The 17,242-nt window shown below is 47.8% G+C and overlaps 1 protein-coding gene across 3 annotated transcripts in view; it reads right to left on the bottom strand.

Annotated features, from left to right (window-relative positions):
- Positions 1-17,242, bottom strand: part of Rbm20 (RNA binding motif protein 20) — a 211,042-nt gene that overhangs the window by 13,956 nt on the left and 179,844 nt on the right. For all 3 annotated transcript variants that reach the window (XM_029472620.1, XM_021152190.2, XM_029472621.1), the window contains exons 8-11: positions 11,960-12,039; positions 9,116-9,737; positions 2,973-3,059; positions 1,341-1,980 (exon numbers count right to left, since the gene is read on the bottom strand). In XM_029472620.1, the coding sequence (XP_029328480.1) occupies positions 1,341-1,980; positions 2,973-3,059; positions 9,116-9,737; positions 11,960-12,039 (1,429 nt within the window). The remainder of the gene's footprint in view (positions 1-1,340; positions 1,981-2,972; positions 3,060-9,115; positions 9,738-11,959; positions 12,040-17,242) is intronic.

Here is a 17,242-nt window from a genome sequence, read left to right as displayed (position 1 = left end):
ACTTGGATGGTCCGCCCTCCATTACCCCCAAATCAGTATCACTCCATCTCTACCGGCTGGAGGATCCTTGAAGGGCGGAAATTATGCTGACATCTGCCAAGGGTGGCCAAAGAGGCCACGCTGCATTTACCCCACGCTCGTGAAGCAGCACTGTTAAATGTGAGGCTCCAAATACTGGGAAAGTTAATAGACTCTGGGGACCAGCACTGGCTCAGACCCATATCACAAAATAAAAGAGGCTCCGTCAGAGCCAGTGAAAATGCCAGTGCGTTTTATTTATGCCTGCTGGAGATGGGCTGGGCCTCTCTGTTGCTCTAGCAACAAGCAGGCTGATCAAGGAGGTTTCCATGGAGACTCTGATCCCCGGCAGGTGAAAGACTGCTCAGGTCAACTTGACATGGAAGAAAGCCCAAGCCTCGGGTCACCCACCAGCTTGTGCTGACACAAGGCTCTGGGTTGGAATGTTTATTTTCTGGCCTTTCCTCTATATTTTCTGCTCTACTAGTCTTACTTCAGCCTTGGTGATGCTGAGAACTTTCTATAAAATAAATCTCTAGTTTATTTTCACTGTTAAAGAGTCTTAAGAAATACACCCTCTACTCTCCACCCCACCCCCTTACACACACACACACACCCTGGATGGATCTGTTTCCATCTGGCAGAAAGGCCATGGCTTAGCCCATTTTAGACTCCTTAGTTCATGATGTCACAGCACTGAGCATAGACACAACCTCACCTCCAGTAGAGGTGAGGTGGACTTGTTTCTGGGATAAGTCCTGTTCCACTATCAGACCCTGGAGAAAAGTGGGTCTGAGATAGTTAGAAGGGAAGCAAGCCCTTTACAAAGCCATCTCCTTCCCCGTGTGTCATTCTCTCTCCACCACCCCGTTCCGCCCCCCCATCTCCCCCCCCCCCCCCCCCCCCCCCCCCCCCCCCCCCCCCCCCCCCCGCATCGCAGAAATAATTGCCAAGGGTTTCCACCATTCAGGAAAAGGTGGCAGACCATCAAAAAGAACCCAAGCTTTTTTGTAGTAAAAACTCAACCTGATCTTAGTTGCCTATGCCTAGGTGGGACCCCACAGTGCAGAGAAATCAAGTCGAGGTTATTCTCCGAACACCGGGGTCGCCTGCTGGATTTCTTTTACACTATTTGCTTTAACAGTCTAGCCAGGCCCTCAGAGGCTTGCTTCTATTAGTACTTAACTTTCTGTCTTGGCCTTAAGTAACTCCCATTTACCTGTTCCAGCCTGCACATACCCACATGTCCTGAGGGACGCGGTGGTCCAGTCCGCCCTACCACCCATGAGGGAGAGGAAGGTAGCCACCCTCAGCCAACACACCTCGGCAAGCCTGGCTTTGGAGGTCGCTTTCAGTAGGTGGGCTGGCTTTTCCTTCCAGGGGGCTGGCTTCATGAGACCCATCTTCTGCGGACCCCCTGGCCTTGCAGTCATCGAGAAAAGGGCTGGACTGCCGGGCCCGCTCATCTGCTGGCTGGGGGGAGGACATTTGCTGCGCTGCAGGGGCCAGACTCACATCTGAGCCCTCTTCTCCTCTTGCCTCCTTCTCGTAGCAATTTGAGACCTCCAGTGAGAGGCCTGTCTCGCTTTCAGCTGGCTTCCGCTCAGCATCCAGATTTAGGCCAGGCATCTCCAGGTCCGTGTCATTGGGACAGCTCTCGGAAGTAGACGGCACTTGTCCGGGCAGCTTCAGGCTGAGTTCTGCGTCTCCATTCCCTAGGGTCTCTCCCTGCTTGGTGAAATCTTTGGCCAAGTCCAAACCTAAGGTGGCCGTTACACAGGGACATATTTTAGGGAGGGTTTTGTCTTTCTGGTCAATAGGCACAATTTCTTCCAGCTCTGGTAAGTCTGGTTCCATGATGAAATCTTCCTCGCCTACTTCGTCCACTGTGACCAACTCCTCCATGTTGGTGGGGTACCAGTTGTCCCCCTCGGGTTCACTCCCACTGTCACAGTCTTGTCCCTGTATGAGGATGTAGAACGGGTGTCATATGGTGGCTTAGAATACTCAACCGGAAGCCATACGCATTGGCTATAGGAGCCCTCATGTCAGAAAGACCTTGAGCGCTTCTCCTGCTCCTTGGGTTCTTAGGGGATGTGAGCCCCTCAAGCCTCACCTATCAGTCACCCCCAAGTGGCACAGGCTTCACAACAAGCCCTTGCTGCTTGATTTGCCACGTTTTGAATGACACAAAGAATCCTTAACTCTGCTATATTGCAGGTGTTTGTAACTATCTCTGAATGAATGGATACATTACAAATGGACGTCACTAAAGGCGGCTGGAGAGAACCCACTCACAAACTTCCTCCAGACTCCCTCTCTCAGCAAAGGTGCAACTTCCACCCACACTCTGCCTCCGGTATTTTTCCCTTGGTGTTCCCAGCAGCCCTAGGGCTTGGCACACAGATTCGGAAGATTAGCGTCCCCTGACCGGAAAGGCATGAAGCTGGCGATCATCCAAGGACATTTCGTTTGCCCGTGGGAGCCCAGCCCAGGAGGACAGTAACTGGATTTTGATTTTTAACTAAGTACATATAATCTTTCTAAAACACACAGAATATGTCTCATTAATCTCAGGGTCTGGGCCTGCTGAGGTCAGGGCTTCAAGTTGACAACTTGTGTCGTGGACCCACTAAGGGACCTGCCTATTTTGGGAGCCTGGCTCTGAAGTCCGAGTCTTTTTTGGGCATATGTTTTCTTTTAGCAGCACAGCCAAGTTGCAGGAGAGGGGGGCGGAGCCCGGGCATGCAGCTAAAGATCTCCCCAGAGGAGACATCGAAAGACTTCCTCAGAGCTGTTTCTCCAGAGAGCACTGGGGCCATCGGTGCAAGTGCTTGTGAAGACATGCACACATCCCAGACGGCCGCTGTCGGGCAAAACTGACTCCGGTGACAGAGTCTCTGATGCTAATATATGACACCACCACCAAGATGGGGGGGGGGGGGCAAACTCACCTTCTTTGTCCTTGTGTTTTCTGGATCAGAGGACTCTGTCCCTTCCTGCTGTATGCCCACCATGCCTTCCTGTTCCTCAGTTCCAGCCTTACAAGGGAAGAACAGACCAAACAAGACTAAGAGTGAGCAGAGGCAGAAGAGGGGACACAGAGAGAAGTAGAGAGATCCACACACTCCTCCCCCCCCCCGACTCCCTCACAGCGGAGGGGAGGCCACTGCTGAGGGAACTGAGGCTCAGAAATAAACATGCTCACTCACACTGACAGAAAAACATTTTGAAAGTAGGTCTTGTAGTTTTTCAGGGGACAGAGACCCCCTGGTGACCTGAGTGTCTGCAGCAAGGATGAACATAAGAAAAGCAAAAGTGACTTGAGTGGGGAAAGCTCGGGGAGGGGAGTGGCCACTGTGGGGCATCTCCCCCTAAAGACATCATTTCCATTAACACACACATGTGTACACACACAGAGATACTGTGCACACACACATGTGCACAGGCACACATGTACACGTGCACACGCGTGCACACACACGTACACGTGCACACGCGTGCACACACACATACACACACACACACACACACACACACACACACACACACACACGGGTGTGAGTACAGGTTCCCATAGAGGCCAAAGGCTTCAGATCTCACGAAGCCGCAGTTATAAGCACTTGAGTGCTGGGAACCAAACTAGGTTTCTCTGCAAGAGCAGCGCACACCCTTTACCACTGACCCCTTTCAGCCCTGCGAAGTTACATTTTAGATAATTATGTTAGTACCTACATATAAAGTCCACAACTTTGCCTCGTGGCCTTCTTTGACGAAAATAAGATCTTTCGTAGAAGGTTTTGGAGCTGGAGAGATGACTCAACAGTTGAGAGCACTGGCTGTACTTCCAGAGGGCCCAGGTTTAATCCCCAGCACCCACACAGTGTCTCACAACCATCTCTATCTCCAAGTCCTAGGAATGTGACACTTTCTTCCATCCTCCGCAGACAGTAAGCATGGAAGTGGTGCAGAGACAGATGTGCAGGCAAAACACCCACACATAACAAACAAACAAGCAAACAGACAGCAAAGGCTGATTCTCATTTTAGAAGTTTCTAGAGCTTACCCTCCCATGGCTTAACCCTTGGCCATAGTCGTGGCTACTCCCTGGCTTCTTTAAACTGTATTTTTATCAACACTCTTGGGGCCCAGGTTGGTTCAAGGTAAAAGCTCTGATCTTAATGACTTGCAGCCAGACACACCCCCCTTGAGCTGATAAGGAGCTGGGCAGGAACTGGGGGCTGACTGGTATAACTGGTTATGACTGGATGGGGACAGTTGAAGCAGCAGAATCCTCCCTGAGATTTCCTCTAGTCCTCTGTATGAAAGCCCGAGAGCAAAGCAGTGGCGGCTGTCCTCGAAGCTGCCGGCAGCCAGCGCCAACCAAAGGACTGCCACTTGCATTGCTGTTGACTAAATCTCTATAGTAAATCGACCTTGGCCCTTCCTTATTGAAATAAACTGCCCTTCACAAGTAGCTCCCACAGACATACTCCTGATCAGTGGAGGAGCAAAGCATTCTCTTCCAGCTCAAGCTTCTTAGTCTTAGTGGTGCAGCCAGAAGCCCTACAGAAAAACCTACAAAAAGGAGCCAAGGAGGAGACACCAGCAGGTGAGAAGTGCAACCTCAGGGGAACAGATAAATGAGAATCCATACACAGCTGCCAGCCTCACCTCTCACACCACAGCAGTGGGTCTCAGCGGTGGGAAGCAGGTATTGCCACAACCCTACCAGGGATCCTGCACAGCTAAGATTTCTCTTCTGATGTCTACTTGCCCTGCAAATCTATTTTCTCTAAGGCAATTTAAAAGGATCCTCTAAGATGAAAACAGAATTACATCCTCCCTGCACGTTCTTGTCGAAACACTTCATGTACTTCCCCATCACCAAGGCTTAAGACTCGTTAATCTGCACATGAGGTCCTCCATGACAGAGCTGCTGAAGACAGAGCCATCTCACCTCCCAACACATTAGCTTGGTGCGCCCTTCCAACCACACTGGCCTCTGGCCACACAGAGGCTCTGTCTGATCTTCCTTTGCACTCCCCAAAATACATAGGCTCCCTCCAAATCGCCAGAGGGAAGCCTTAAATCCATCAGATACTGACAGCATCTTATACAGCTGCCCTACTTAGCACCAACCAGAGGCTCCTCTGTTAATATGAAGAGGGATTTGCTTGTCGCCCCATGTCCCAGAAGTGAAGAAGCTAGGCTCTCTGAAGTGAGCGAGTGCTTTTATTCTTCCAGATCTTTTTGTCTGGTGTTTGTCTTCTTCAAGTCTCTGGCTGTGTGAGACCTACAGGCGTGGTCCAGACTATCAATTTTCTTGTGTGTGTGTGTGTGTGTGTGTGTGTGTGCATGTTTGTGTACAGGCACATATATATGCATGTGTGTATGTAGTAGCTATTCCTGGTCGTCAACTTGACTATATTTAGAATGAACTACAATCCAGATAAGGGCCACTGGTGAGCCTTCCAATCTGGAAGCCGGTAAGGAACATCCCTCCATGGCCTCTACATCAGCTCCTGCTTCCTGACCTGCTTGAGTTCCAGTCCTGACTTCCTTTGGTGATGAACAGCAGTGTGGAAGTGTAAGCTGAATAAACCCTTTCCTCCCCAACTTGTTTCTTGGTCATGATGTTTGTGCAGGAATAGAAACCCTGACTAAGACAGTGTACATGCTGTGTACAGGCACATATGTGTACAGCATGCATGTGTGTATACCAGAAGACAACTCAGGTATTGGTCCTCATCTCCCACTTCACTTTAGACAAGGCGTCATTGTTGTTTGCCTCTGTACTGTGCTAGCTGACCCACAGGCTCCCAGAGATTTGAACTCAAGTTCTCATTCTTGGGACAAAAACCCCACCCACTGAACCATCTTGCCCACCCTGGCCTTTAAAGCATGGGCGATTCCACACAGAGCTGTGGGGCTGGGTCTTGCTGTAAGGAGATAAGGATCTGAGGGCAGTGGGCATGCACTCAACATGGCAGCAACCCTCTGGAGCTGAGCAGCGGCTGACGTCCTCTGACACACATCATCACAACTTGCTGGGCTTCACACCACCTAGCTGTCTTAGCTTCCCTCGACATATCTGTGGTCCAAGATTCTTCCCTTTTTACCCTCATCCTTGATTTCCTTCCTTCTTTCAGGGGTTCTAAGGTCAGGTCCGGACCTGGCCACCCATTATCACTGAGAAACACACACCTGTAGAGACTTCAGAGGCTCTGTTAAGAGCACACACGCTCATTAAAACACTATGGCAGCCTAAGGATCATACCGAGCAAAAAGTGTCAACGAGGAGAAAGGGTGTGACCTGGTTCTCAGGAGTCGGGACTTTGCCTCTAAAGTCTACTCAGTTATTGCTTTCCCACAGGTATGCATTTAACACCCACTCTCTACTCCAAGGACAGGGTCAAAGCAGTGAACCCAGAAGGTTCCTGCATTGAGATACCATGTTTGGGAGTTGTAGGGTGATAATACATTAGATAAGGATGCTCAGTGGCCTGTGCCATGAAACACAGAAAAGGAGAGGAAAGAAGTGGATTGGAATATTGAAATGATATACAGCAGCCCTAAGTAAAGATGCTAAGAACAAGCAAAGTGGACTTCTCGGGAGGGAAGACTGTCCATGACAGGGGATCGTGTGCAAAGGCCTGCCAGCTCATCCTTTTGGCCTTTCGTTGAGGCCCTGAGCCACCACCAGCTCCTTGATCGCTTCTGCGCAAAGTCAGCTACTCTACGGTATCCATGGGCACTGGGGATGGTTCCAGACTCCTCGAAGATACCAGGATTGCAGGTGCCTAAAGCCCTTGTATAAAATGGCCTCATATTTGCCTGTAGCCCACATACATATCCTCTTGTAAACCTTAAATCACCTCTAGATGACTTTTTATCCCTATTGTCATGCAAACACTATATGAATAGAAAAATCTGCAGATCTTCTTTAATGACCCTCTTCTTAAAATTCCTGGCTGGCTCTCAGGATCCAGTTGAAGCCTTTAACAAGGCATTAAAGGGAAGCCTACCCCACCTACTTCTCTAATTTCACCTCCTATGCTTTTCCTGTTTTGCCAGTTGAGAAAACATGGCAGACTTTGAAATGGACGAAAGAGATCTCTGGGTACCCCTCCCCATCTTTGTCGTTCCTCGGTTAGTTTGTTTCCTCCGGGGTTGAATCCAGGGCCTCTTACAACCAGGCCACACTCCATCACTGAGTTCCATCCTAGCCACCCATGTTTTGAGTCAGGGTCACACCAAGTTGCCCTGAGGGGCCTTGAACTTGAGATCCTCCTGCCTTTTTCTAACCAATAACTAGAATTGCACATCTGTGCCACTATGCCCGGCCCTGGTGTCTTTTCAATAGAATGCTAGGTGTTTGTCTGCCACATCTTTCTAGAGTATCTGGTCCTTTAGCAGTCAGTGCTATTTGCTGAAATCTGATGAATGATCCTAATGTAAAGGCTTCGTACTCATCAAGACGCAAGTGAGTGTTATGCGTTGAAGACACAGTGGGTCCCCCTGTTTCCTGTGGAAAACACCAATCACACCTCAATATCGAAGCCTTTGCTGACTGTTCATGTGAGATGCTTATTCCTTACTCTCTTTGAACTGACTTTACAACATATGCTGATAAGATGAAATGAAGGACTTAATAAAAGTCTTTGAACATATGTTCCCCATGTGTTTATACCAGAATTATGATGTTATTTTTTTTAAATAGAATCTTTAACTATATCCTAAAATAAAATGCAGCCATGTTGAATGTCTTCAGGTTCTTGAAAAACAGCCATTTGCTTCCCCTATGCTGGCTGCAGCTTCTATCCAGAGTACCAAACTGGTTTTTGCCCATTTTCAACACCCAGCTCAAACACCCTCTGCATGCAGCTTGTACTCTACAGCATTGCCTACAGAGCTGCCGAGCCAGCTCGTCAACTTGGGTTCTATTGTATGCAGACTCTTTTATAAGTGTGTCAGCCCTTGGTCTCTGCCACATCCTGGCTTTCTCCTATGTATCATGTGTTGCTTGTGTCTGACCGACCACCTAGCCCTCCTCCCACATGTATGAGAATAAAGGCTGGAATAAGAGCCCAAGTGACTCTTCAGGGTTCATGGAATTAAGAACTGGACTCCTTACTCGGACTGTCACCAACTCCTGGGTCAGGGTGACTAGAGGAATGCACGGAAGATTTTTAACGATGAAGTTTCTTAATTGAGACCCTCCAAAAGTCTATCTCAGTCCTATCTAATAGGGTGCCTCAGCTAAAAGTAGATGTTAGTCAACTTTATTTTTTTCAAGACAGGGTTTCTCTGTGTAGCCCTGGCTGTCCTGGAACTCTCTTTGTAGACCAGGATGGCCTCGAACTCAGAAATCTGCCTGCCTCTGCCTCCCCGAGTGCTGGGATTAAAGGCGTGCGCCACCACGCCCGGCTTGATGTCAGTCAATTTATAATTCAAACATAATTCACCCAGAGTTCCCCATCCTCTTAGGAACTGAAGCCGTGTAGCAGGCTTTTGGATATAAGTGCCACTCTATTAAAGTGAAATTAAAGTCTTTTATCTGGAGAAGTTCACCGCGCTTGAGTCCCCAGTATAATTTAGGGGTGGCAGTCAAGTTTCCTCACACATCCCTGGAGTTCCAGCGTCAGTAAGACTTTTGGCACACAGAGTGGACCAAAGATCTAATCTTCCCTTGGGTGACTCTGTGGGTGTCAACACCCCAGGAACACTCCACCCTGGACAAACACAGAGCTACAATGGGCTTTTCCATCACGCCTCTCCTTAACTTCCAGGGAACCATGGGAATTGGAGCCGGAACACAGGCTGCAGTTCCGACTGTCCCTTTTCCTAAGCCTGCCTCCTTGGTCAGACAGCACAAAGTTCTATGTCTTACACGCCTCCTCTATAGTGATGATGACCCTAGCTTGGCAGGGTTGCTGTGAGGAGTAAGTGGTGTGTTTGATATACTGTTCTTAGGACAGCACCACACACATGACAAACTGGCAAGAAGCATACGCCGCCAACAAACAAGGCTTGTGTGTGACTCTCCTCTCGGGGGGCCGCCTCACCTCACCTGGGCTCACAGCTGCATCCTTACCTCAATCTCGGCCAGTTGGCTTTCTTTTTTGTCATCAGCTCCTTCTTGGTCTCTGTCGACTCTCTTGGCTTTACTTTTCTCACTTTGCTTGGACTTGGTACCCTCAGCGGCCCGAGTGATCTTGGGCTCCAGATCCTCTGCCTTGCCGGAGTCCTCTGGGTGAGGGTGTCTGGGCTCCCGTAGTCTCGCCTCTTCTTTCCTCCTGGATCTTCCTGGCACATCCTGCTGCTGCTTTGGATATTTGTCCAACTTGGCTTTAGGCTCCTTTCGATGGTAGCCATCTTCCCGGCCTTTGTAGCCAGACACAGAATGGAGTGGGCCGGGAGACCCTGACTTCAAGTACTTTTCCCGGTAGCCCCTCCCTCCTTCGAGTCGCTCGTCCAACTCAGCTTTGTCCAGCTGCCTGGGATAGTGTTTCCGGTCATGTGCCCAAACATCCAACCTGTCTCTTTTGTCTTCCCCGTTCTCCCTCCTGGGGACAGTCTCTCGATCCTCGTCTCTCCACGCATAGGAGTCACGGCCATTGCCCCAGTCAGCCCGAGAGGGGCCTGGGGGACTATGGGATCTCGGGGAGAGTGATCGGCTCATCGGACTTCGAGAACGTGGCCGCTCCGGACCATACCTGGGAGGAAGGCAAGAGACGGGGTTTAGACTCTGCAGAGCTCGTAACCTGCATCACCCAGATGGAGACACACACAGACCTCTCAGGGATATACTAGACACAATCTGTCCACCCGGGCATTCTTTTGTCACAACCCAGTAGTGCACAGTGTCCAGGAACCAGTCTGTCCTCCCTCTTCACCTCTGTGGGCACAGGTTTTCCCTAAGACACTCTCTGCCCTCTACCACAGTCTGCTTCTAGGAAATAATTACATTGCTTTTGCTTAGTTTTACTTTACTTCCTCTTGGAAGCTATGTTAAGGTACAGACCCCAGGAAATTCTCTTCCTGGGGATCTACGGGGTGAGTGCTCTGGAACAAGGGGCTAAGAGGTGAGGTTGCCACAACCTGCTGTTGGAGGTACTACCCTACATCCAATTTTGCTCCACTTAGATGCCATCAGGATATAGGTGACTTATCTTTCTTTCTTCTCTCTCTCTCTCTCTCTCTCTCTCTCTCTCCCTCCCTCCCTCCCTTCTTTCCTCCTTCCCTCCTTCATTTAGTCCTCATTACAAGTAGGTACTATCCTGGGGATGGAAGAAGGATGCTCACAGTGAGAGGAGTGGCAGGAGTGAGGAGGCAAGTTCAGAGATCTCGGAAAAAACAAAAAATCAGGAAGACACCTAAGGGTTGGGAAATGTCTCAGAACTCACTCAGAGCTACTCAAATTTGAGATGAAGACATTGGAACCCTCAGGAAGGGAGTCTGCCTAAGATTCGGGTAAATCTTCATAACCTCCCCCACTCTATGCGACCACAGGTGGCATGGTCTGTCTTTATACTTACCATTAAGACCCCAAGTCACCACAATTTTAAATAAAACAAAAACAAAAACAAAACCAGACAAGCCAAATCCTAAGGCTGACCATTCGCATGTCCTCTGAAGGCTGATAATTAGTGAGAGCATACACCTGATATCCTAAAAGGATAGAACATTTTCATTTGGTTCTGGCATCCTGAACAACACTGTATCCCTCACTGCCAAGACAGAGAAGGGCAATCTCTATTAGGACTAGACTGCTAGGCTTAGTCTCTCTGCCAATGCAGGGGACACAGGCTCCTGTCTTCTACAACAAGGTTAGAGCGCCCTCTGTGGCTGCTCTAGAGACTGCAGGCCCCGTTTATGGTTTTCCTTTCAGTCTTAGCTCTTTAGAACTGATGATCATATCATAGTCCCATCCTAACAGGGTCATAAATGTCAGTTGAAAGAAATGAGTTGGAAAATCACATTCGTTCACTGTCTCGGAAACAATGGTCAAGGAACTGAGTGGTTCCCACCTCCCCCATCTACATTCTTAGTTTTACGTCTGCATTCAGCTCATGAGAAACCGAGAGCTGACCACCTCTGAACAGAATCTCCACCATAGCCATGTGCACCAAGGTCGCATCAGTAAAATGTAAACTTGCTCTAGGAGCCAATATCAACTCTCTGTTCCCTGTTGTCCTCTCTAGCCAGGGAGGGATAGGCAAGAGAAATCTCAGCATTTCCCATGTCCCTGTCTAACCTGAGCAGCTCTTCTGGGCTACAATGGTACTGCTCATCTGAACAGGGATAAGTAGAAGCTAGAAGGCCAGATGGATAGGTCAGGGCTAAGGGTAGAACATATTACAATTAAAATCTCTCTTGCTGAATAATTTCAGGTCAACTTGACACAGACTAGAGTCATCTCAGAGAAGGGAACCCTAGTCGAAAAAAAAAAATACCTCATAAGATCAGCCTGCAAGCAAGCCTGTTGAGCGTTTTTTGTTTTTTTGTTTTTTTGTTTTTTTATTATTTGTGATGGATGTGGGAGGGTCCAGACAACTATAGGTAGAGCCGCCTCTGGGCTGGTGACCCTGGGTTCAACAAAAAAGCAGGCTGAGCAAGCCATGGGGAACAAGTCAGTAAGCAGCACCCCTCCATGGCCTCTGCATTACTTCCTGCCTCCAAATTCCTGCCTTGTTAAAGAGTTCTTGCCCTGTTAATGAGTTCTTGCCCCGTTACCAAGTTCTTGCCCTAGCCACTTTGGCTGATAAACTCTAACAGATAAGCGTGAGTGAAATAAACCCTTCCCTCCCTAAATGGCTTTCAGTGATGGTGTTTCACTGCAGCAATAGAAACCCTAACTAAGACACCCCCCCCCCCGAAGAACAAGAAGCTAGAAGGTGTTTTAACCTCCAGGCCTCTGTAAGACCCAGAGCCTCACCTGTCAGCTTCCCGGAGCATGTCCCTCTCCCTCTGGGAGTGGATGTCCTGGATGATAGCAGCCACATTTTTCCCAGGTTTCTAGGTAAAGTCAAAGAGATCATTAGACAACACCGTAAGCATCAGCTATGACCTGCCTTGTTCGCTGCCAGTCCATCAAAGGGGGAAATGATGCATTCTGCGGGAAAGATAAAAGGGTTGATCCAAAAGATAAGGAGTGTGAACATAATGAACACCAGGGTAGGGTTGAGGGTCCAGAGAGCAAGGCATGTGAGTTATATCTTAATAAAGCAGATATTTAAAAAAAAAAAAACCTAAAAACTCTCAATCATCCATGCCAAATGTTGCCAGACCACTTTACTAAGAAGCCCAATCAACTGTTCTTTTGCTCTTCTTTCTATGTAACTTACAGTGACCTCCAGAGCCATCCAGACACCAGAGAGCATCACGTATCTTATTCTGGGAAACCCAGGTCAAGTGGACAGAGACTACAATTCTGCGCTCTCAGCAAGGCATGACTGCTGTTTTGCTAAGGTCTGGGGGCTGGGAGGGGGGTGGGGCACCTAGTAAAGCTAAGAATGGAGGACGGCCTGCACGGACACGGGGAAAGGACAGAAAATGTTCAAGCCATGGAGGGATCACCATCAGATCATGACACAAAAGAAAGGACAAAGAGAAGACTGTGACTCTGATCCTGAGCTGTGAAAAAGGGAGGACCCAGACCTAGGGATTCAGCATTGGTTGGGTGATCTACCCCAAAGAGTACTTCATACCTTGGGCAGATAGCCCTTATTATATTCAGCAGAAAGTTATAAGCTTATGCAATGTCACATACAAGTAACCAGGCTACCCAGAATATGTCTTGTCAACTCTCCACAAGCCTCGGAATGAGGCCAAGACTGGGCTAGGACTGAGAAGAAAGCTCCTGCCCAGAACGTTTTGCCCACCCTAGCCAGAGCTGTAGTAGTCTTTCTGCCTTCCCTCTGAAGTTGGTTGCTGCTTTCTGCAGCTAATGCATGACAGACAATGGAGCCAGGGAACACTGAAGGAGCTGCCAGGATCAATCAAATCTATGTGGCAAGACATGTGTCATGCAGGAGGCCAATCCCAGGCTTCAAGTCTGTGGCTTATACTGGAACAGTGGAAGCAGGCAGAAGCTAAAGAATATGCCCCCATTCCGGGCAACCTTTCGGAACACAGTACAATTCCCAGAGTGAGTTGAACAAGGGCTTTATTTAATAAAAGGATTCTTAGAGGTTGATGTATTCTACTTTTCTGGAACTTAATGCCTTCCCAGTTGCTCCTTTCAAACCCAGGAAAGAAGAAGAAGGTAGCCTTGTGAGACAGCAGGCAAGAGGTGACTGGGTAACCAGTGTCAGGGACAGAGGCATCCAGCGAATGGATCACCAAGAGCTTCTCTCCTCCAGAGTGAAGGTGTCCCAATGCTGTCATTATGCCAGAAAAGTGGAGGTAAAAAAAAATAACAAAATCAGACTATGACGAAGTTTGGGGTACCTTGTTATTATAGGAAAAGTTGAATGTGCAACAATGAAGAATGAATGCATAGTGAATCAGCCTAATCTTGAGGCATGTGTTCTGACCTCCTTTTCTCAACCTTCAAAATCTATGTTGGAGCAAATCTCAGATGTCGCATCTCTCCCTCTGTTTTATGAGGACAGTGAAGCCAATCAACAACTATCTAGTAGTACACCAGGCAGCTTTCTCTCTCAGTACATCGTGCTGCTCCTAAAACAGGGTGAGTGTCTAAACTCGAATCTTCTATATGAGTCTGCAATCCATCCAAACCAGGCTCTGTCGACGCAGGTCCAGTTGTTTCTGACACAGCTGGGTTTCCCAGCCTGTAGGCCTCTTTTCATTTGGTTTCTTCCTGGAAACACCCTCTCTGTACAGCTAATTCTCCCACCCTACAAACCAACCAAACCGCAGCCTTCCATTGGCCACAGAAACCGGTTCAGGGATGGGCACATGGGCTGAAGTAGTCTAACGAGAACAATGGCCAGATGTTTTGTGGGAGCTACAGGAGAAAGTCTGGCTCTCTTTTCTGTGGAATCTGAAGGTAGAGCTGAAGAGGGCTGCCATGCCATCTAGAGGAGAGAGCCCGGGTCTGCTAAAGGCTGTCCCACCAAGCACACAGAAAACAAAGCAGTAGACAGCAGAAAGCAGAGAGCAGAGAACATCATGTTGATGATGTCATTTGGGTCCCCACAGCCAACTGCTCCTTCACTTTGCATTCACCGGAGCCAAGGAACCCTTTCTGTCACCTACATCAACAGGTGGGATTACCACAAGCCTCTGTTACATGCAGAGAGAGTCTGGGCTGATTCATGTCAGGGTAGGGGATATAAAACCCATTACTACACACTTGGAATATGCTGATGGTCACAGCGACCCAGAGGGACATTATGACAACACGAGGACCAGAAACCCCACACCAAAGGTCAGAAAACAGTACGTTCTAGGTCTTTGCCACTAAAAGTGCACTCTTACGACCAGGAGGGACAGCATCTGTTGGAGCCTTGGTAGAAATGCAGAATCACAGCCTTGCCCAGACCTGCAGGATCCCTGGTGACTTGCATGTACCCTGAACTTGGAAAGGCTCTGTCTGCACACTGTCTTTACAGTGTCCTGCCTGGGGGGACTGTGAACAAAAAACTACCTGAGTTCTCTGCCTTTTTTGTTTTGTTTTCATGTGGAAAACTTAATATTGCAATATTTAAAAAGATAACCATATTTGGTGCAAACTCAATGTAGTCTCCAGGTTTGTTTGTTTGCTGTTTGTTGTCAATGTTTGTGTTTTGTTTGTTGGTTTATTTGTTTCGTCGTTGGTGTTATTAAGACAGGGTCTCACTGGGTATCCCTGGCTGGCTTGGAACTCACAAAAACAAGGCCAGCCTGGTCTTGAATGTATAGACATTTGCCTGTCTTTACCTCTCCAGTGCTGGGGCTAAAGGCAAGCACCACCACACCCAGCCAACAAACAGTCTTAGGTTTCATCATGGATCATCCAGTAACTATGATCTTGGGCAAGCTGGGGAACTTCTACTAGACTCTGTATGTTCATCTGTAAAATTAAGATTACAATACCTGTCTGGCAGGACTGACGTCAAGATTAAAGTAGATAATGTATGGAAAGTGCTTAATACCTTACTTGCCTCAGAGTAGCAGGACTCAATTAAAGGTATATATTACGGTGTAGTCTTGTAATTACTATGATTATGCACCCTGCACACTCACAGGATAGTGATTGTCAGACTGGAAAGAAAATGCATGGGAAAAAAAAATTTTAAACCAAAGAGCTCAAGTATACTCTGACCTGATCTCAGAACCAAGGTTCACAGAGGTTAAGCAAGTCAGCTCAAAGCAGAGAGGGGTGGAGCCTTGGATGGTGTGATCATTTTCCAACCAAGCGTCACCTTTGTTGGTCCTGTTTTTATATCCCTCCTCCCATCCAGTGAAGCTCTTCACACACTTGTTCCTTCCATGCTCATGGTGTCAGCTCAGCTGCCCACCCACAGTGTGACTCAGTGGCCATCTGCTGGATGCCTTGTGCTACATGACATCTTTAACCGTAACTCCCATCCCCTTAACTGTCGCCCTCCGCAGAGTGTTACTAGGCCTTGGTACTTCAAGGAACTACTGTTGTTCGTCCTAATTAGAACCTTATAACACTTCATCTGGAAGCCCAAGCTGCACTGGGAAACTCAGTGCAGAAATTTCATTCCAGCCCCTGGGGGAAAACGGGAACTGGCTAGGTACAGAACAGGGTGGGGCTTTTCTTCTGTCTGATGCTTTAATTACAGAGAAAGACAATCCAGGCTGGGCCTGAAGCAGGGCTGTTGGGAAGGAACTGCAGAGGCTTATTGCTAGCAGAGCAGAGAGGGGACTGGGGAGGGGATTGGGGTAAGTGGCTGATATAATACCCAGCTCTGAATATGCTGACTTGCCACGAGCAACTACTTAACCTTTGTCTCCTGACGTCAACCCTCAAGACTAAGGACAGATTAAGGGCTGTTAGCTGTGAACAAATTGAACCCTAAGTAAAGATGCAAATGAGTCAGGAAAAAAATATATCATATTAGGTGGAGCAGTAGAAAGCCTAAATAAAATCAGAGGGTAGGTTTAAACACAATGTGACAATGATTATAATAAGCCCAAGCGCACCGATGCTCCAGTTCCAAGAACAGCAAATCAGCAAGAAGACATAATCTACAGAAAACCACAGGCTTGGGAAGGAATCGCCCACCAAGAAAACCAGAGGCAGTAACCATAAGGGAAAAAAATACTCAACCTTATAATTCATCAGGAAAATAACCAACAAGGCTGTGACAAACCAGGACAGTGCACCCGTTTCAGGGCCAAGTTAGAAAGTCAGACAAACTAAGGTTAGCAAAAACAGGGACCACTCGAATCCTTCTATGCTATAAGGAGAATGCTTTGCTGTGACAAAGCACTTTGGGAAGAACTCACTAGAATTGAGGTGAGCCTGCCTAGCAAATCCAACCCTAGTGATTCATTCCTCACCTGGTTAGATGCCTGTGTGCATTTCTACTATCTTAGCACGTTAGACGAGCAGATTAGCATTGACCTTAGTCTGCCCAAACTGAATCAACCAGAGCCCTTTAGCCATAGGATGAACAACAGGCAGAGTCATGTCACTTTTTATAGAGCAATGAAAGTAGACATGGAAGATAAAATGTTGAACAGGAAAGAGAAGGAGGCAGTGTGATTCCCTCCATGTAATGTTTAAAGATGGGCAAAGCTAAACTCCACCGTCTAGGGTGACATGAACATAAAGAAAAGACACAGAATTGATTATTCTCAGAGCAAGGAGAGCAAGCTGAGCATGGAGGCCTGTCCTTCTGTGCGTTGTCCATTTCTTACTGCTTAACTTTTGTGGTGCTTTCATGAGGTGTATGAGATCTGACTCAATGTGAGTAGTAGACTGCTAATTATTAATTCTATATAGATTATACTAACTCCTTAAGAGAAAAGGAAAAGAAGGATGTAGAACAAACTAAACAACCAAATCCCATGTTGGAACTGACTGAATGCATCTTAGTTCTGAGAGTGGTCCAGCCAGCCAAGTATTGCTTAGAAGGAAGTATATATGAGATAAGATACCTATGGAGTATATACCATAGATATATCAGATACTTATGGAGTATATACCATAGGTATATCAGATACCTATGGAGTATACACCACAGATATATACCTATGGAGTATATACCATAGATATATCAGATACCTATGGAGCATATAT

The sequence above is a fragment of the Mus caroli genome, chromosome 19 (assembly GCF_900094665.2).
Source record: "Mus caroli chromosome 19, CAROLI_EIJ_v1.1, whole genome shotgun sequence".
NCBI classification, from domain to species: Eukaryota; Metazoa; Chordata; class Mammalia; order Rodentia; family Muridae; genus Mus; species Mus caroli.
The sequence above is the reverse complement of the archived record's forward strand: the minus strand, read 5'-3'. Positions and strand labels throughout refer to the sequence as shown.